General features: G+C 36.0%; 1 protein-coding gene and 1 non-coding gene across 2 annotated transcripts; both read right to left on the bottom strand.

Moving 5' to 3' along the window:
* Positions 1–555: 555 nt before the first annotated feature.
* Positions 556–662, bottom strand: LOC145055868 (small nucleolar RNA R71). The gene has a single exon (XR_013685417.1). It is a non-coding gene; the product is annotated as a small nucleolar RNA R71 (small nucleolar RNA).
* An 11,572-nt stretch (positions 663–12,234) lies between these two features.
* On the bottom strand, positions 12,235–16,331 carry LOC145053512 (NADPH--cytochrome P450 reductase 2). Its single transcript, XM_079001564.1, has 17 exons — positions 15,825–16,331; positions 15,683–15,742; positions 15,515–15,591; positions 15,339–15,396; positions 15,157–15,240; positions 15,033–15,069; positions 14,878–14,947; positions 14,608–14,793; positions 14,420–14,512; positions 14,108–14,333; positions 13,933–14,016; positions 13,697–13,848; positions 13,512–13,608; positions 13,188–13,415; positions 12,982–13,104; positions 12,781–12,894; positions 12,235–12,494 (listed from the first exon to the last, which is right to left on the bottom strand). Exons 1-17 carry the CDS (start codon positions 16,182–16,184, stop codon positions 12,414–12,416), a joined length of 2,130 nt encoding a protein of 709 aa, XP_078857690.1. The 5' UTR covers positions 16,185–16,331; the 3' UTR covers positions 12,235–12,413.
* Positions 16,332–21,067: the final 4,736 nt, after the last annotated feature.

Genomic DNA, 21,067 nt, shown 5'->3' with positions numbered 1-21,067 from the left:
GCATTTTCAAGGAAGTCGGAAAAGAAGACAAGAGAGTCAAGTTCATCCTCAAAGAACAAGAGCAAGCTTGAACACTTGGATCAAATACCCGTCCAAACCGAATCCGAATACGATACCGAGCCTGAATTTGTAGAACACACAAGCGAACCCGAGAACAAGCCAAGGAACGAGATGGCAGACATTGATGAGATATCCATGGGAGCTTACAAGAAGCGAATCCGAGAAGATATGGGTCCCGGTTTAGTCCAACTCGCAATACCTACCACTGCCACATTCGAGCTGAAGGGGCATATCTTGACTGCACTGAAGGATATCCCATTTTATGGGAAAGATCATGAGGATGCTTTCAAGCATCTAGATGAAGTAAATGACATTGCGGATTACTTCAATGTCCCAAATGTCAACAGAAACACCGTCCGGCTCAGGATGCTTCCCATTACTTTCAAGGGAGCTGCTAAAGAGTGGTTAAAATCACTTCCACCGGGTACGATCACCACTTGGGCTCAAATGCGTGAGCAATTTCTGGACCAGTTTTGTCTGCCATCCAAGATAGCTAAACTCAAGAAGGCAATAGCCAACTTTGAGCAACAGCCGGGGGAGTCATTGTACGAAGCATGAGAGCGGTACAAGGGATTGCTTAGAAATTGCCCTCAGCATGATCTTAATGTGCAACAAGAGATGTCGATTTTCTATGATGGGGTCAACGTCATGACAAGACAACTCCTTGATTCTCAAGGACCTTTGACAAAGAAAAATCCAAGGGAGGTCAAGGAGCTGATTGAAGAATTCGCGAAGCACTCTCGCGAATACCACAACCCTAGGCAAGATGGAATCAAAGGCAGTGGAGGGGCCTAAACTGAAGAAATAGCAGCCATGATGGCTATGCTAAATAATATGGACCGGAGGTTGACACAAATGGACCACTCAATTCATGCCATAAGAGTGGGTTGCGAGAGGTGTAGTGGTCCACACTTGACCAAGGACTGCAATTTAGATGAGTTTGGGAACGGAAAAGCTCAAGTGTGCTACTCGAGTGGGGACAAGTATGATGAAGACTGGAGGAAACCAAAGAAGGAGTGGCTGCCATATGAAGAGTATAAGAAGCAAAAAGAAGAGAAGTATATGCAGACAGACCGAGGCTTCTATCAAAAGGAGGAACCACCAGCTGAGAAGAAACCCGATCTAGAGACCATGTTGATGAAGTTTATGGAAGCTTCGGAAAAGAGACATGAGGCTACTGATTCTGCTATTAATGAACAAAGAACATTTGTTAAGAATCATCATGCATTGATGGTAGAACAACAAACTTTAATAAAGAATAAGCAAGCTTCCATCAATAACCTTGAAGTACAACTTGGTCAACTAGCCACTCTGGTTCATGAGAAGCTGTCCCCGAAAAATCCCTAAACGAAGGCCCAATCTCATGTAATGGCCATAGATACTGAAGAAGAGGCCATCTCTGAGCTCCTAGAAGCCTTAGAAGTTGAACAACAGCAACCCGATCCAAAGTTAAAGAAGCCCAAGCTCGAGAATCAAGACGTTGCTGAATTGACGAATCACGATGTGAGCCATATAAGCTCACGATGTGGGCCCATCATGAACATAAAAATTTTGTAGCTGGTTCGGTTTATCAGCCGCCTTTGCCTTTTTCTTCCCGAGCTACCCTTAGTCCACTGGAAAGAGAGCATCTAGAGTTTGTTAAGCACGTGAAGGGTATCCTGATTAATACTCCCTTTGTCGAGTCCTTATCCAAAATTCCCGAGTATCAAAAATTACTGCAAGACTTGATAGACACTCGAAAGCAATTAAAGAAGCATTCTAAGGTGATTCTAAGTGAGAAAAGCTCAAAAGTTGTGTTGGGAGAGACACCTAAGAAGATGGGAGATCCTGGACGCCTCACTCTTCCGTGTGAGTTTGGTAACAACATGAAAGTGGATGCTTTAGCCGATTCTGGGGCTAGCATTAACTTGATGCCTTATTCGTTTTATCAGAAGTTAGATATTCAGAAGTTGAAGGGTACAAGAATGACTATTCACATGGCGAACCGTTCAGTGACACAGCCCCGGGGCATTGTGGAGGATATTTTAGTAAAAATTGCAAATTTGTTTTTCCAATAGATTTTGTAGTGTTGTATATGAAGGAAGATCCCGATGTTCCAATTATCCTTGGTCGTCCATTGCTTAACACTGCTGGAGCTCTTGTTGATATTCGCGAGTCTAAGCTCACCTTGAGGGTTGGTGATGAGAAAGACATTTTTGGGATAGAAGATGGCTTTCAAAGGAATCATGTTCAAGAAGAGGTGTTCACAATTAATGAAGACAATGAATTAGAAGAATTAGAAAAGCTTATGGAAGAAGAGATCAAGACAGTTCATCAAGTCAAAAGAACAAAACCAAGAGCATCTGTTCCATATTTGGTTGAAGTCATTGCTTACAAGAGTCTACCTTCTTTGGTAAGCAAGGAAGATGATGAGTTAACAAGTGATGAAGAGGAGGTTACTTCAAAGGTGACAAAGCCAGTAGTGAAAGAGGAGAAGGATGCTATGGAGTGCAAGGGGGAAACTAAAGGGACTAAACGCGAGCTTGGTGAAGATGTGGTCAAAGCTAAAAAGGAAAATTCAAAAAAGGCGTACAAAAGACGAGTTCAAGCTTACAAGAGGCGTTTCAAAGAGCAGAAGATCCTAGTGGTAGATTCTTCAGACGATTCAACGTAGGATGCACGGAGTCCAGCTCAAGACTCCAAGAAAAAGAAGTGCTTCTCGGGAGGCAACCCGAGTTTGGTTTGCATTTTTTTTATTTTCTTTTTAGTTTTTGTGTGGGGTCCCTAAAAACGAAGTGGCGATAATTAGGAAGATAGCTGTTAGACATACTTTATTTGATAATAACTACATTTCGTGCAGGATTCACGACGTGAATAGTTACTAATTCATGACGTGAATTCTGATTAAGCGGGATAATATAAAAATGATGCATATCAGCCCATTTTCTATTAAATAAATAGGCCAAGACTTAGCCCATTTTTTTAATTGAATTGGCCCAATTTTAAGACCGGAACATGACTCACGACGTGAATCTTTAAGAACTCACAACGTGAGTTGTCACTTATTTGGGACCACTGATTAAAGGGATAAGAGTCAGTTTGACCTCATTTCTTTATTCCCCATGAAGTGAAACACACGATCTGGTCCCCGTTGCTCCAAATTTGGCCGACAATTCCTCTATTTTCCTTTGTGCTTACGTAATACTACGATCTAAGGTAATGATTCTTAATTCTTAAGTTTAATTTTTCTTCAATGGTTGAACTTAGGGTTAGGGTTTGTTCATTAGATGAAAAATCAAATTTACTTCTTAAAAGTCCTGTGATAGCCTTGAAATGTTGATGCTTTATGCTTGTAAATGCTATGGAAGTAAACCCCATTATTCTTGTGGTTTGATTTGTACGCTGATTTTCCCGATTATAGTTGTTGGGTATGAATTCACGACGTGAATCTTAAAGGATTCATGACGTGAATCCTGGACTGAGCAGTTTTCAGTTTCTTTAATTTCTAATTTGTTGGATTATTTCTTTTGGATATGTTTGTTGCTGTTTTTACAGTAATGGCTCCCCGAAGAGAGACTCCCATTGGGGTGGCAAGTTTACACCCGTTTTACAATTTTCCCGCAACAATCTCCCGCGACATCTTAACCCGATGGAACAACAAGTTAGGGTGGCTTTACAACAGAGAAATTGTCGTTGCTCCAACAATTAATTGGACACGGTTGAGGGAAGTCGGGCTCGTAGACCAGCTGTGCCCATTTTTGACAAAAATATTTATTGGAAATGGGTATTTGTTCACTTGTTCTGGATGGCGTAACCTGTTCCGGGTCCAAGAGCGGGTATATAAGGAATTTTGTGTTGAGTTTTTCTCAACAGTGACATTTCAGGAAACTGTCCAAGAGCCACATTGGCCACAAGCTTTGGTATTCCGTTTGGGGGGTGAGTACCGGGAGTGCAGCCTCGTTGAATTTGCTTGGAGAGTTGGACTATATGATCTACAAGAGGCAATGACTCCCGAATTTGGTATGTTTTTTAGCGCGGCTGCTAGAGGATATACGGAGGGTGTCACTGGGTATACTTTCTGGCATAATATTGCGTCCGGAATGTTTAATTCCGGAGTGTCTCCCGAGAGCAGTATTCGGTCCCCGATCCATCGCTTACTCCACCATTTCATCACATTCTCCATCAATCATAGGAGGCATGGAGATAAAGTGACAAAAAAAAATTATTCTTCTTATGGTGTATCTTACAGCCCGACGTGTGTTGCAATATTCCTTATTTTCTGGCATGTTTTCTGGCTGGGTCTGCAGCTAGTTCGCACCCTGGGAGCCCTATTTGTGGAGGACAATTTATTATGCATTTAGCCCGCTCCTATCATTCGGTTGTTCCTGATATTATTCGTTCCATGAATTGTGTAGAATAGCATGAGTTTGGCATGGGGTATTTGGAGACTATGCGGGTTGTCAGAAACTTCAGGTCGCATTAAGGCATAGTACCTTCAGATGGTGAAGGTGATGAGGGTGATGACCAGCCGGCCGACCAACCTGAACCACAACCGAGGCCGAGGCGCAGGAACGTGAGAGGAAGAGGAGAAAGAGGACAACCAATGCATCCACCCGCCTCCATGATCAGTACACCTTTTGGGGGTGATATGGCTGGATATTTTGACCAACTATCGTTGAGTGTCAATTGGATTGGAGGTACCTTGGAGAACATTGTTCGACACCTTGGAGTAGAGCAGCCACCTCATTTGGGGTATCATTACCCGATTTTCCCGAGATGGACAGAGTATGGCGGACGTGGAGGTGACGGAGCGGGCACGAGCGGAGCAAATGATGAGGAGGGGGATGATTGAGTGTTTGTTTATTTTTATTTTGGTTTGTTTTGGTTTGTTTTTATTTTGTTTTCTTTTGTTTAATTTTGTTGGGATTGTAAAGACTTTCAAGATATTATGTTACTTTTATTCTTCTTTGGTTGTTATTTCTCAGAAATTGCTAGGAGCGCCTAAAAAGGATATCGAGATATAAGTGCGTACGTGTTTAGCCGATAGTGTTTAAAGTCAAGAGTCGAGACCCATATTTTAAAATAAGTGTGGGGTGAGTCAAGAGAGTAGATAGTCAGCGAAAGAGTCAAAAACTGGAGAATTTAGAAGAGTCTTAATACATTAAGACATTGGGTTGAATTGTGCACATTAAAAGAAGATTTGGCTAAATGTTTTTCTGTCTGCCCAGTTTTCACGACGTGAACTCTTGTTACTCACATCATGAGTCAGTTCTCAGGGGTTCCCAGAATACGCGTGATTGCGACTTCACGTCGTGACTTTTCTTATCTCACGTCATGAATCGGTGTTCTTCACAAGTTCAAGGCCCTTGACATATTATTATTCCATGGGTTGATACCTTTCTTCTTGTCATTATTATGAAGATTATTTTGGCTCATTTTCACTACCATACAATGTGGCGTATGTTTTCCCACATTGTTCGTTCTATTTTGGAGATTTTCACCATATTTGTAGAAGATTGAAGGCTCGATTTCATGTTTTGCCGGTACATTCCTTATCTCGCGTGTTCAAGATCCAAGTTTCTATTTCTCAGAGTCCATATTCAACATGTACGTTTTCCACACTTTTGGAGATGTTTATGCCGCTATCCTAGGGGATTCTGTTCCTTTTTCTCCCTTTTCTTAATTTTGATTTATCCTAGGCATACAATGAGGGCATTGTATGAAATAAGTGTGGGGTAGGGGGTAGAAAAAGTAAATTGCTAGATAATGGTAAAATTTGATGGTAAAATTTAAAATTTGAAAATTTGAAATTTTTAATAATCAAATCTAGTAATAATAATATGAACTGTAATTGTTAGTGTCATATGGGATGATCCGATAAGAGTTCAAATGTTTAGTTGAGCCAATGCACGTTATGTGCATTTGTGGCCTCCCTTATTTTAGTGAAATCACGGAACAAAAACATAACCCCGCTTGGTTTGAGGGATGCAATGTGTTTAGCAACCTAAACCTGAAATGTATCCAGGAAAGCTATGTCTTAACCAATAAAGGTTGAAGTTAAGCGCCCCTGCTTAAGCATGTAGGTTTTGAGTGGAAAAAGTGAGTTATACATGTAAAAAGAGAGAGAGAGAAAGAGAGAGAGAGAGAGAGAGAGAGAGAGAGAGAGAGAGAGAGAGAGAGAAATTACTGAAAAGTAAGAATTCTTGAAGAATTTTGGAGCTATCAAAGTATGAAGATCAAAGATCAAAGTTCTAAGGAATCAAAAGTTGAATATCATAAATCATTAAAGAAGTGAATTCAAAGAAATCAAGATTAAACTGTCAAAGAAGTGAAGAATTCAAGAGCTCCAAGTATTGGTATCTTAAAGTTGTAATTCTCTAGTTTATGTATGCTTGGGTAGCTTTACAAAAATACTTTGAGGTTAAGTAAGATTTCTACGGATGGATTCGGAGGGTTGCATAAAATGAGCATTGTTCGAAAGAAGTGGGCGAGTGTTTATGAAGATTGTGAGTATTTAAAGTATGGGGGTATTTTAGGAAAATTTTAGACACAAATGCATGTGTTGAGGTCTTGGCATAATGGCTGAGCTGGAATCGGATTGTTCTATGTGATGTTAGTAATAAAAGGTTAAGTTTAAATTTGCTTAAGGGCAAGCAAAGCCTAAGTGTGGGGTATTTTGATATTGCCATATTTATATTTATTTTTAGGCAATATTTAAGTACATTTTTATATATAAGTTGGTAATTTGTTTAGAATTATGGTACTTATGGGTTTAAATGTTATTTGCAGCCAAAAAGAAGACATTTTGAAGAAAAGGGACTAAAAACGTTAAAGGAAGAAACTTTAGGATTTAAAAGATTAAAGGACAAGAAAATCAGGAAAAAGCGTTCTCACGTCGTGAGAACTGGAAGATTCACGACGTGAGATCAAGTTCTAGAAGATATGTACGCGGGTGACGGAATCCTTGCCGAACACGGTTATCCTATACTCACGACGTGAATATTTTATTGTTCACGACGTGAATTATTAAAATCAGGAAACTATATATATCCTTGACCATGACGAACTGAGGGGACTTTTGGCAGAAGAAAGAGATTCTAGAAGGGAAATTTCAGAGAAAAAAAAGATCCGGGAGTGGTTTTCAACACCAAAGAAGAGGAAGTACATAATCTGCTTTATAAACTTGGTACACTAAACATGTGTTTGATTATAGCTTTTGATTGTTTAGCTGTTAATATGTCCAGCTAAATCTAGCCGCTTCTGTTAGCTAGATGAAGCTGGAACTCATGGTTTGAATGCATTATATTAGACTTTATTTGTTGGTTATATGCTTGTGTTGATTGATTTTACCTAGCATGTTTAGTTAATGATTTAATTGCTTTAAATTCTTGTTCTGTGTAGTTAGTGAACACAAATCTGCATGAATATGAATACCTAATAACAAAGTGAACACTAGTTTATTAGAGCTAAGATCAAACCAATCTTAGATAAGTAATTGAATTATTGAGTTAAGCTATGTTAGAGAATTCATATTATGAATGTAATTGTGTTTTGATTAATCAATCTTCATAGCTCCAATCTTACTTAATACTAGATTTTGTGTTAACTATTGTGTGACCACACATAGATTTACATGAATTGATTAATAATTAGTAGGTTTAGAACTAAACTACTAATACTTCTTAAATTGGTAACCAACAGTAATAGTCTTGATTGATGTATAACCATTGAGTGAAAGTGGATTCGAACTAACAAAAGTATTTTGTTTACTGATTGAGTTCTATTAAAGAATTAAGTTCATCTAAACTTGCAAAATTAGATACAAAACCTTTTTAGCTTATTAATAATTGGATTAATTTAGTAGCAAATATGTAAATTAATAACACCGTTCCCTGTGATCGACACCCGACTTACCTAAGCTACACTGTAATCTGACTAGGTACACTGCCTATAAGTGCATAGTTAGTCTAAGTTTGTTAGGTTATAAATATTAAAATTAGTGGGTACTTTCGTGCACATCATTGGGCATACTTTATTGCGACCCCGTAAACCTTCTGAGGATGAGATGTATGATGGACGTAGCTCGGTGTATGTCGGGTATACAGTTAGGAAACCTTTTTGGTCCGTTTTGAGACTTTGGGTCACTAGGGAATTTTTGGGCTTGGTTGGTTGGGCCATATGTGGAGGGGCAAAATGGTCTTTTGCCCTTGGTAGGATAAATTATGTTTTGGACCATTATTATGGGTTAAAACCCAATTATTAACTAGGGTTATTATTGGGTTATGATTAGTGTGAGGAGTTGTGTTAGCAGCAGTGGTGAATCTTCTCGCTATATCCGTGGGTCGAAGGCACCAGTGTCAGCCCGTTATTTTTGTTGTGTAGAATGTTAGTTGTTATGTGGCTTATATATGTTTTCATGTTTGAGTTGAAATAAACCCCAGAGTTGGGCCCATATTTGTTGATCGGGTTGAAATAAACCCTATGGATGGGCCCATTATTGTATGATCGGGTTGACATAAACCTTATGGCTAGGCTCCAAGGTTGGGCCCATATATGCTTAATCGGGTTGAAATAAACCCAAGGCTGGACCCAGAGCAGTATATCAGGTTGGGATACACCCCAGGGCTAGGCCCAGTTGTATGTTTGGTATGTGGTACTTTGAGGAAGTCACTAAGCCTTGTGCTTACAGTTTATGCTTATGGTTTCAGGTACTTCCGATACAAAAAAGAAGGACCCGACGTGATGGCACAACATCCTCGCCTCATGATTTTCGTACTTTTTGGATATTTTTACTCACATCTTTTGGATATTGTACATTATGATTTACTTGGAACTATTTTTTGATCAAAACTATTGATTTTAAAACGAAAAACTTTATCATAGTTTTTTTGGGGATGATACAAATGTCCAGGCAAGATCCAGTGAGGTGTTTAAAGTAGGATTTCCAAATAACATACTATGTATACCAAATGGAACCTACCTCTAATATGATCTTACTTGATTATTCCTTATTTGATAGATCTTGATGTAGACATTCAGATTATTGAGGAATCTAGACTATCGTTATTATAGTCGTGAGGAATATGAAACTAGACTAAGACTTAGTGTTATTTACATCTAGGTCTTTTGAAAAGAAAGGATAAGGTGTTATGTGAAGCACTGCCCAAACCTTAAACCACCCACTCTTATCAGGTGAGTGCATAGTTACTATCAAGAATATAACTTAATAAACGTATTTATTATTTAGGAGAGTTATTAAATGTTAATTGTATTATTTGTACTCTGTGCTATTTGTATAGCTATAATAGTACTACTTGATTAGGAATTGTACTGGAATTAGATTTCCTTTAACTATAATCTTGTTTAGTTATAAAAATAAGACTTGTAAAGGATGTTTAGTTCAAAATTAAGTTGAATATCGAATAGGTCTCATTCTAGGGTAGAGTGTGAGATCAATGCGGATTGTAGTAGTCCTCCTCTTTTTGGATGACCAAAATTGGTGGATTCAGATCAGATAACTGGCATGTATGTCTGGATCATCGACAAGAGTAGATGACAACACTTGACTATTCTAGACAGTCTAGTGAATTACGTTGCTAGTGTGGACTTATAACCCATAGACGTAAATAAAATGGGATACCATATTTATTAAGTACTCTGAACATTAGTTATCTTTAATATGACTTACAGTGGCCAAGGACTCCTCTAACTGTGTAGTCAAACAGTTTCTCAAACGATTCATCAGGTAAGGTGATTCTTCCATATGATCGTTGATTTAGGATTCGTGAGAATTGGTTGGGCTGGGTAAATTGTCTTATGGATATTTACATTAGATTATATCTACTATAATAAATGAAGACAATTTTGTTACATGTTAGTCTCTAATGAATTTTGACACTTGTCATTTTGTGATATTTTTTAAATAAATAATATTCATATATCAATTTATGGTTTTTTTTCAATTTTTAAAATTAAAAAGCAAAATAATACTTATATATGTAAACTATCAAATGTAATAAATATTATACTAAATTGCAATTAATATTTTTCTTATTTCAAAATTTTCATTCCTTATTTCAAATTTTTTTTTTAAAATACTTATCATTTACATTTTAATATATATATTTTTTTATAAACCCATGTAATACATAGGTTTTACATCTAGTGTGTGTGTATATATATATATATATATATATATATATATATATATATATATATATATATATAATCTAGTAATTCAAATGGAATGGATTCAAAATGATGTTAGTGCATGAATAAGGATTATAAATTTGACCATTTTCATGCAGTAAATAATATTTATGTATTTGAAAAATCTGTTTGAAATTGTCAAGTTGCATATAGTTATTTACCAAGATCTGATTATGGGTTATTAAATGGGAAAATAAATAAAAATTATAAATTGTAATGGTTGTTTTTGGCAGGAATGTTATTATGATTTATTATCATTAAAATATTGTGGGCTTGAAAACTTTATGCATCTCACCTGACCCACTCAATTTATATGCGTCACAGGTATCGAAACTAAGGCCGGTGGAAACTAATTAGGATGCTGAGTGAAATAGGAGATGAGTTAGTAATAGTATTTCAGGACATTTAAATATTTACGTTGTAACCTATGTCGAATATGAATTATGACATCCTTGTTATTTTAATGTTATGAAATAATATTTTGTTATCTCAAAATGTTTCAATAAACGGATTTTCCTCAACAAAGACAACGCATTTTTAATGTGTACATAAAAAGTTTTAATTGGTTCTGAAATTTTGGGAATGTCATAACAATAATCGTGGTGGCGTTTGTGAGGTTTATGGTGTTATTGGTGGTGGAAATGGTGGTTAAGATTGGGTTGACAGCGGTGGTGGTAATTGCTTAGATAATGGAGGTGTTAACAGGTGAATCGGTGAAGATGGCGGAAGTGGCGGTGGGGGTTACGGTGATGTTATTTGCAAGGACGGTAACGGTGTTGATGGTTGTGGTAGGATATGTTGGAGGTTCTGGTTGTTATCACAATGGCGGCAGTTGGTCGACGTGTTGGTGAGGAGATTGGCGAGAGTAGCCATGTCTGTGGTGAGTTTGTCAAGTCGTGTGTTGGTGGCGGTGGTATGGTGGATGAGAGCTTGAAGTTGGTCTTCCATGGAGTAGGGTTCATCGGGTTTGTTTTCTTGTTTGGAAGGCCTGGTAAGGGAGATGAAAACACCAAATGATAGAGCCAAATTCAAGATTGGCAATCACCTAAGAAAATAGATAAAGAGTTGGAATAATTTTCTTTTCAAGTCATTTCCAATCTTGAAGGATGCATTACAGTCAAGTAAATATGCATGCATAACTAGAACTAATATGGGCATGGACCTTGTGTGCAAGTAGGCATGCACAAAAAAACTTGTTCAAGATCCGAACCGGTAAACCGGTTTACGCTGAACCGATCCATAGTGAACCGAACCGGTTTGAGAACCGAACCACCGGTTTACACCCGTTCGAGATTTTAGTCGTTGAAACCGGTTTAAAACCGGTTTATATCGTGTGAACCGGTTTGGAACCGGTATGGAACCGAACCGAACCGGTGTAACTGGTTTAGATATGTTCGACTAATTTTTTGAGTGAACCGGTTTGAAGCTGAACTGGTTTTGCTTGGCTAGGGAGTGAACCGAACCGGTTTAAAGAACCGGTTCAGTTTGAAAAATGAACCGGTTTGTGCATGCCTATGTGCAAGTGACTATGCAAGTAATCATAAAAACAAGGAAAATACTGCTTCAACTCAATGATTGCAGGCTTGTGTTTGTCTCTTGGGCCTTCCTTCTTCTAGGTTCCATTTGGATTCTTGTATCACATTAGCATCACAAATACATAAATCTAAAGATGATCATTTTATCCCATACAACACAAGTGTAGGTCTGTTGTTATAGCACGCTTAGTGGTGTCGCTTCTTTGTAGAGTTTGAAAATCGTTTGCTTTATTTAATTATTAAAAAACAGTGTACCAATTAGTCACTTTGGTGCCATTAGATGTTGTCACGTTTCCTCTTGATAGCATACTTTCTGTTGGATTCGTTTTGGATGCTTATGATATGATAGAAACATAATAAGTATATGCTTAACAACTTTTATTAATCGAGTTATAAGGTAACAATTTCAAGTGTTTGGACTTCATAAAGACACATGTTTACATCTTACATCTTACACAAGACATACAATTTGGATACCAATAAATAATGCACCACCACCCTCTTCCCAAATTACATCTTACATCTTACAAATTACATTACACCATCAAAAAAAATGAGTAGGCAGAAAGAACTTAGATAAAAAGAAAAAATAAAATAAGAATTATAAATTATTTGTATCCTTTTTCCTCATTACCAAACATCACGAAGATATCTTCCTGATGTTTGTAGATTCTTCACATACAATTCTGCCTTAGAAGAGTCTAGAGATCCCTGAAATTATTAAAATTATGACGCTTTCATTAGCTAAACCTTAAATTAAATAGCTGATTTTTCCATAATTGGTCAAGAAAGTGACACGCAATCATGTCTCTCACCCCAAAACAATAATAATAAATGATAGAACACGACATCCAAAAGTCAAATAAGGGGTGTAGCATTTTTTTCAATTTTGAGCCACATGAAAATATACATGGACCCAAAAAAACATAAAAAATGTCCATAAGTCAATTTTTTATATAAATATTAAATTTAGCTTTATTAAAAAAGTTAAACGCACCTGTTCTTGAACAACTGTGTGAAGGGTTCTATGTACATCTCTAGCCATGCCTTTAGCATCACCACATACGTATAAATACGCTCCTTCACAAAGCAAGTTCCAGATATCCGAAGCCTGTTTAAACAAAAATCTTATATTAACAAAAAAAAAAGTAACAAATTAAAATAAAATTTAAATATATTTAGTGGGTCCTACACCAACCTTTTGGCTCATTTTGTGTTGCACGTATTCCTTAGTGGGGCCCTCACGCGAGAAAGCAACAATAAGCTCGGAAAGCGCACCGGTTTCCACAAAATTGTTCAATTCATCCTCGTATATAAAATCCTAAAGAAAAAGAAAAATCAATTTAACATTTTATTAAAACATATTAAATATAATTTATTTTTTTTGGAAAAAAAAAAACATACCACTTTGCGATTTCTGCATCCGAAGAATAGAACAGAGGATCCGAGGTCTACACCGGATTCCTTTAAAGATGATCGTTCTTGAAGGAAGCCTCTGAAAGGAGCAAGTCCAGTTCCTGGGCCAATCATGATAATCGGAACTTTTGAGTCCGAAGGAAGTCTGAAATTTGATGTTCTAACAAATATAGGCGCCCAGCTACAATTTTGACTTTCGGTCAAAGGCACAGCGTTCTGAAAAATAAAACCAAAAAATTAATCAAAAAACTTGCTATGTATTTCGATGGCAGTGATGTAATTATTAATTAATTAATATTAATTAATAATTACCTTCATCCACGTGGAACAGACGCCCTTGTGGATTCTGCCTGCTGGTGTTTTCTCGTGAACTAATGCACAAGTAACGTGAATTCGGTTTTGCGCAATTCTGAAGAAATAACAAATTTGGATATAAATTATTATCTTAAAATAAATAAATACATAAAAGAAAAGTAGAAAACTAATTTTTTAATTACTTCGGAGAAGAAGAAATGGAGTAGTATCGAGGCTGTAAGCGAGGGGCAACAGCAGCAAAGAAGACACCGAGCGAAGGTTTAGCAGACGGGAATGCTTCCATGACTTCAAGAAGACTTCTTTGGCTTGAAACTATCCACTGAGCATATTCATCCTGAATATAACATTAAATTAAATCAATTTTTAATATTCAAAAAAAATTAATTGTTTATTAAGAAATATAAGAAAAAATCGTTACCTTGCCAGCTGGCGATGCGAGAAATTTTAATCGTTCCGCTTCATTAGGATCCGAAGCATGAGCAGCCAAAGCAATCAAAGCAGACTGAAATAAATAAATAATTAATTAATTAAATAAATAATTAAATAATTTTTTTTTAAGGTTTTTCAATTTCGGATTCGAAAATGTTAATTACCTTTTTAGGGGAACTTAAAACATCTGCATAACGAGCCAATGCGTTTCTCAAAGTGCAAGGAGGAAAAGGAGGAGGCAAGGAGGCCCCACCAATTGGAGTTCCATCTTCTTTATCGGTGTGGATTGAGAAATAAGTGTCTTCTGGTAAACCTAATAATTTAATAGCTTCCTCCACCACTTCATTTAAATTCTCACAATACACACCAACATGATCCCCTGTCTCATATCTAAAAAAAAACAAAATAAATAACTTTCATCACCTATAAGAAATCCATTAAATTGTTATCAATCGTGTAAGTAAGTAACAACTTACGATAATCCAGTGTCGGATATGTCAAATTCCAAATGAGTACATGATCGATCGGATTCAGGGGTGTGTAGCTCCTTTTTGAATGCCACATTCGATCTTTAAAAAAAAAAAAAAAAAAAAAAAATTCACGTCAGTTTGTTAAAGAATGTCGTAAAGATAGAATATAAATTCTAGCCAATGAATATATATACCTGCATGGATGTTGAGCATCATGAATTGAATGACCATTTGTATTAGTTAAATCTTCTGAATAAGAGTCGATTTTTTCATGATATATAACGCGATATTCCAAAACAGCAGCAGTGTAAGGAGTTGCAACAGTTGAATCATCTTCATCACGTAATAATTGATCCAATTCAGGCCAAACTAATTCTTTCCTGTAAATTTTTGAAAAAAGTTATTGTAAATTTGTCCGATGATTTGATTAGTAAGTTGAAATTAGATTAAAGAAAAGTTAATACCATGCAGTGAAATCATCTTCAATACATTGATCATCATCTCCTAAGCCAACAGGAACAAGGCGTTTTGCACCTGAAAAAGGTAATGAAAATATGTTTAGATTAAAGAGAAATTTCACAAATTGTGGAATAAATTTAGGGAATTGAACTCAACATACCCTGTTCTACAAGAGTGTCATCAACCACTTTTGCAATCTGTATAACATTAAGAAGAAATATGTAAATATAATGGATTACATATTACATAACAAGGAGAAACGATATGATTTTATGAATTATTACCTTGTTGAAATGCTCATATTGTCTGTTACCAAGGCCAAACACTCCATATTGAAGTTTATTAAGCCATTCTCCTTTTGCATCACCCTACATGAGTAAAAAAAATAGATTTAATACAAGTATTTTATTTGGAGATTATCAATCTATCATGTTGATTTAGTAATTAGTAGAAACAAAACATTTACCTCTGTAAACCATTTATAGAATCTTGCAGCATTATCTGTTGGCTCACCATCTCCATATCTACACAATCATTTATCATATCATGATATCAGATTTGATTAGAAGGTATATAGTTTACAACTATGTAATACCTATTTATGGTGTTTGTGATTTTTAGAAATGGGATATGAATACTTACGTAGCTAAAAAGAAAAAGGCGATAGACTCTTTCTTAAATCTCTCTTCATACTCTTCATCATCAGCAGCATAATCATCCTACAATTGATATAATTATTGGCGTTCAACATTCAATTAGTATTTCAAGAATCAGATATTAAAGAATCTGATTGTAGGATCCAAAACTTACCAAATCAACTGCTTTAAAAGAAGCCTTCTCGTATCGAACTTTGGCTTCCTCTAAAAGTGCCTGTAAAAAAAATATAATGTTATAAAATACAAAATTTTATGGTTGAAAAATATGCAATTATGCATCAGTAATGGTGTTTCACCTTAGCGAAACCTTCAGCAGTTCCAGTTTGTGTTCCGAAGAAAATCGTAACTTTCTTCTTGCCATCATCAACCTCTGGTTCCTTCTCTCTCTTCGGCACAACGATCTTCATAGGCTCCAATTCCTGAACTGGTTTCTTCGTAGACGATCTCCGCCACACCAAAACGACGAAGCATCCAATCAACACAGCAACCGACGTTGTAAACAACGTCAGCAGCTCACGATTCTCCACCAGCATCTTCAACGACGGTGGAATCGTCAATTCTCCCGATTCCGATGCGTTCAATGCATCCATTACTTTCCCATTAAAAACTGCAGACATGAATTCAAACGGCGACACTTTTACGGAATCCGATTGCATTGTTACACCCCAAAATTGAACCGATTAAACAACGATGAATTGATAGTTTCGAGACGTTGATTTGAGATAGAAAATCGAAAATCGAAAATCGAAATGCAGAGAGGTTTGTTGAGCCTTCTCTGTCTCTATACACTGAGAATTGGTAGGTGTAGTTGGGGGAATACATCTTGATTTAAGGGGTTTTTATGGGGGTAAGGTAACGAAAGTGGGAAGAAACAAGAATGCAACGCCTACCGAACCAGACTAGTCAAACACTACACCGTTTAATTAAACCATTATTAGCTTCTATTTGCAATTTTGCATATACTAATTTTATAATAGCATTAAAATGATATATATGATGCAATTAATAACATTTAGAAAATATTATTTATGGAAAAAATATTTTACTTTGTTTCTAATTTTTCGATAAAATGGTTTTTCACTTAAAAAAATATTAAGGGCCAAAGATACACAATTTTGTAATTGAAATTTGTTAATTCATACTATTACATTATATATATATATATATATATATATATATATATATATATATATATATATATTTATTTATTTATTTATCTATTTCAAGATTGTTGATTTTGAAAACTTTTTGCAAAAATTAAAAATAAACCCTTAAGAGTTCGGATTAGCAACGGATAAGGATAAATTATCGACAACTTGATGATAAAAGTGATGGAGTAATAATGAATTAGGACAGATTAATGATGGATGTCACGAAACAGGTATAAATTAAAATTGTGCCTTTTGGCGACATATGCATCACACACCCTACTTATACTCAGGGTCGGTCCTGATCTATTCAACAATTTATTGTTTTTATCAGTTTATATAATAAAGTTTTATTTTTATATTAGTTTCCCATAAAATATTATTATCACTTTATATAACTGATTTAAATTATAAAAATGTGTTTCAACAACCTAAACATTTAAATATATAACAATACATATTTCGGTGTCGTAGTAAAAGCTTGTTTCATACTAAAATCATTTTATATTAAAATAATATTTTCAAAAAAAATAATTAAGTAATAGTTAATATATAACTTATATTTTATTTATAAGTTTTTTTTTGTCATGTACCATTTGAATATTGACAAGTACCATTTGAATATTGACAAGTATCGGGATCGTATTGCCCCATGTTTTTGGAGCCACTTGGGGCCGCGTGTGTGAATCTATGTGCTCCATTTTTCCTCACCTAAATTATGAAACAAAATAGAGAATTTAATTTTTGCAATTAAATGCTCACCTACTTCATATGTATTTTTTTTATATTATTTGTAAATCTCAAAGATTTCTGACAATAAGAAGGATCGATCAAAGTGTTACAAACAATCACTCAAGCGTTATAAAAACCCAAATACCGAATGGTGTCAATAAAAGGCACCAAGAGATTTTGGTTTTTGTATGATTAGTAAATGTTGTGAACGATAAAAGTAAAAATATGTACAACTCTAAAGTTTAAAAATTAAATGATTTATAGCATGGCATCACAAATTTAGTACGCTAATAGGCAAACATATAAACCACAAATTTAATTGAAATTCGAATAGTATGCTACAATCCAAATTATATTGTACAACTTCATAATAAACATGACAAACCATGAAAAAAATGAGTGTCATGTAGAATGTTTTAAGAAAATACCACAGCACACATCACCAACTTAAATATCACAATTTTAAATTTTTACTTGCATGATGTATGGATTGTAGGGATGAGCAAAAGGACCGAACCGGCCGGAACCGGCCCGAACCGGGGAACCGGCTTCGGCCAAAATCAAGAACCGAACCGGCCCGGCGGTTCTATCGGTTCCCGGTTCTACCGGTTCTTGTCGTGTCTTCAAATGTTGGAACCGCTCCTTGAAAAATAGCATCATACGATTCCGGTTTTTGCCGGTTCTACTGGTTCCCGGTTCCAAAAATCTACAAAAATAATGTCCCAGGCCCGACCCGACCGGTTCCATCGGGTTCCGGTTCCGGTACCGGTTCCGGCCGGTTCCCCGGTCCATATGCTCATCCCTAATGGATTGGATTGTTAAGATTAACAAAAGAATAGTAGAGATGGTGGAGTTTGGCAAGACCATGATAACACTAATGTCATCATTAGTTACGATGTTGATTGTTCACGACACTTAGTGGTTCATGGTGAACTACATGATGTATTTACCAATGTTGTAAAACTCGTTATTCGGTATCTGTTCGGCCGACTACCAAGTAGCGAGTACTCGGGGAGTACTCGGATTCGGTAATTTATGTAGAATTATTTTTAGAGAAATTATATATGTCAAAATCATAAGTCAAAATAATAAGTTGATTGAAATATATAAAAAAATTAGATACATGTGAATACACAAAAACTGAAAAACACATAATGGTCTTATTTTGTAAATAATTACTGAAAATTTAAGATACGTATGTAGTAACAATCACATGTGTGTGAGTTAAATAATAAATCATTCAGTATATTATACATATTAATCACCGAGTTGACTGGATTTTACAATACTACTCAGTTCAGTAAGGGTCGATCGGGGACTACTCGAGATTCTATAACTCGACTCGGTAAGAGGCCGAGTAGCGAGTAGTCGGAGGAGTAATCGGCCAACTCGGCGAGTTTTACAACACTGGTATTTATAAAACAATGTAGACTAGTGAGCTTTATATATGTATAACATCATTTGTTTTTTTTTAAATAACCTCCAACATGCTCTCATAATCCTCCTAAGATAAGGACGGACATAAGGACAGCATACATAGATATGCATATTCGGTAACGAAATCATGAGGTGGGGAAGAAGTATGAGATGAACCAGAAGATGGAGAAGGTGGGCCTAAATAAGAAAATTGACTAATATATTTGTTAATATTTTTCCCAACAATCAATATCATATGCATCATTTTTAAATACCCTATAGACTGTTAATATATGTAGATGATTTGACTAATTAAATCACTTTCTAACCCCAATTTTCCAAAAAATAATAAAAAATAAAAACCAATTTTTCCAAAAATAATCATTGAATCTGCAGAGGGCTTATGCGGACATGGTATGCCCTCTAATGACTGGACGTATATTTAAAGGACTAGATTTTAGATTTTAGATTTTAGTTTTTCAGTCAACAAAAGTTTCTCTGTGAACTTATTCTGTATGCAGAAGGCAATTATGAAGAACGACTGCAAAGATTTGAGCTGACATCTATGAACTCAATGTATGTGATCTGTGAACTTAGTGTTACTCAATTCACGGAAAAGGTACAACAAACTCATGAAAAAATCCCAAAAAAATATCCACATATATTTGAATTAATGCCAAGACTATAGAAGACATGTCGGTTTTCGTAAAAGACATGTTGAATCTGCAGGGGCCCCTCTAAAACTCAATGATTATTATTATTATTTATTATTTTTTTTTTCTAAAATGGTTTTTTGATTATTTTTTGAATTTGGGTTCGAAAATAGTTGAGTTTGTCAAATTGTAGTCCAGATTTAAGAAACATTGAAATTCACAAACTTTTAGCCATATTCTAAATTAAGCATGGTGAAGAAACAATGATGATCAAATTTAATGTATGTGTTTTGGGGTGTGGGTGTAGTTAAGAAATATATCGTTAAAAATATAATATAAATGTATTTCATAAGAAAGTTTCACTTATACCCTTAGTGGGTGTTTGGGTGTTCATTTTGAAAGTAAAAATGGACTTTTACCTTAATTCTTTCATTTCAATTAGATAAGTGGAATTATCACCAAATTTAATGGATTTTATAAATTGTGTATAAAATTACCTTTGTTCGGAAATATAATCTTATAAAGGAAATTCTTTTTCAAATCAAATAGTTATTTAGGATACAGTTATATAGAGATAAGGTCATACATATATGGAGCAACTGTAACGCCCCGATTCGCAGGTATTGATAGTATGACTTTAAATTTCAAGTTTCAAGGTCTACTCGACAAGTGGGTGCCCTGACTCGTCGAGTAGCGGCGGGTTTGGGCCACGTATTTAAGTGACCAACTTGCCGAGTCGGAAGAGTGACTTGACGAGTTGGAGCTGGAGGGTAAAACCCTAATCTTCGGGGTTTTTCACCCTATTTAAAGGATCCTTTGCCCCCTTAGCCTTCCCTTGCAGCCCCTGTGAGTCCAGAAACCCTAAATCTCCATTTTTCTCTCCATACTTGTGTGTTTAAGCTTGAAAGGTGGATCTTGGTGAGGAAAGCCTTGAAGATCAAGAAGCTTTGAGCAAGGAAAAGTTGGGGATCTGAAATCTACCTCAGTTTATCATCATTTGAAGGCATCAAGTCATCACCTTGAGCTTCTTCTAGCTAGATCCCTTTTATATTTGAGTTTTGGGACCATTTTCGGCTTTTGGTGTTGCATTTCAAGTGATGAACCAAGATCCGAAGTTGCAACTTCAGATCTAGGCTCATTTTGGCTCTTATCATCATAAAGCCTCAGTCTTTAGCATGTTGGTGAAGCTCTTTTGCCTAGAACCTCTTATTTAGCTTGATTTAAGTCATTAGCACCTTGCATGCATGTAAAGTTTGCAACTTTACGTGATAAACATGCCCTAGGAGCTTGGATCTGCAGTATGGAGCCTTAGCCTGGCTTAAAAAAGCATCTGTATGGATGAAGGACCGAAGGGACTCGGCGAGTGGCATGGTCGACTCGGTGAGTCAGTAGAGTGACTTGGTGAGTCCGTTGAAGATTGCCTTAGGCTCGGCGTGTCATACGAGTGACTCGGCGAGTTGGCAAGTTATGAAAGGAACTCAGCGAGTAGCTAAGGGTACTCGACGAGTTGAGGTCAACATGGACTGTTGACCGTGACAATTGACTTTGACTTTGACCAAGGGTTTACCAGTTGACTTCTGAGGGTATTTT

The sequence above is a fragment of the Lactuca serriola genome, chromosome 5 (genome assembly GCF_051521515.1).
Source record: "Lactuca serriola cultivar US96UC23 chromosome 5, Lser_US96UC23_V15, whole genome shotgun sequence".
NCBI classification, from domain to species: domain Eukaryota; kingdom Viridiplantae; phylum Streptophyta; class Magnoliopsida; order Asterales; family Asteraceae; genus Lactuca; species Lactuca serriola.
The sequence above is the reverse complement of the archived record's forward strand: the minus strand, read 5'-3'. Positions and strand labels throughout refer to the sequence as shown.

What these genes read in the sequence shown, in the direction of transcription:
- LOC145053512 (XM_079001564.1), bottom strand. Translation starts at nt 16,184, where the DNA reads ATGCAATCGGATTCCGTAAAAGTGTCGCCGTTTGAATTCATGTCTGCA. An exon ending in TCCATTTCTTCTTCTCCGAA is followed by an intron (nt 13,609 to 13,696) that starts GTAATTAAAAAA and finishes TTATTTCTTCAG; the next exon opens with AATTGCGCAAAACCGAATTC. An exon ending in GATGCAGAAATCGCAAAGTG is followed by an intron (nt 13,105 to 13,187) that starts GTATGTTTTTTT and finishes CTTTTTCTTTAG; the next exon opens with GATTTTATATACGAGGATGA.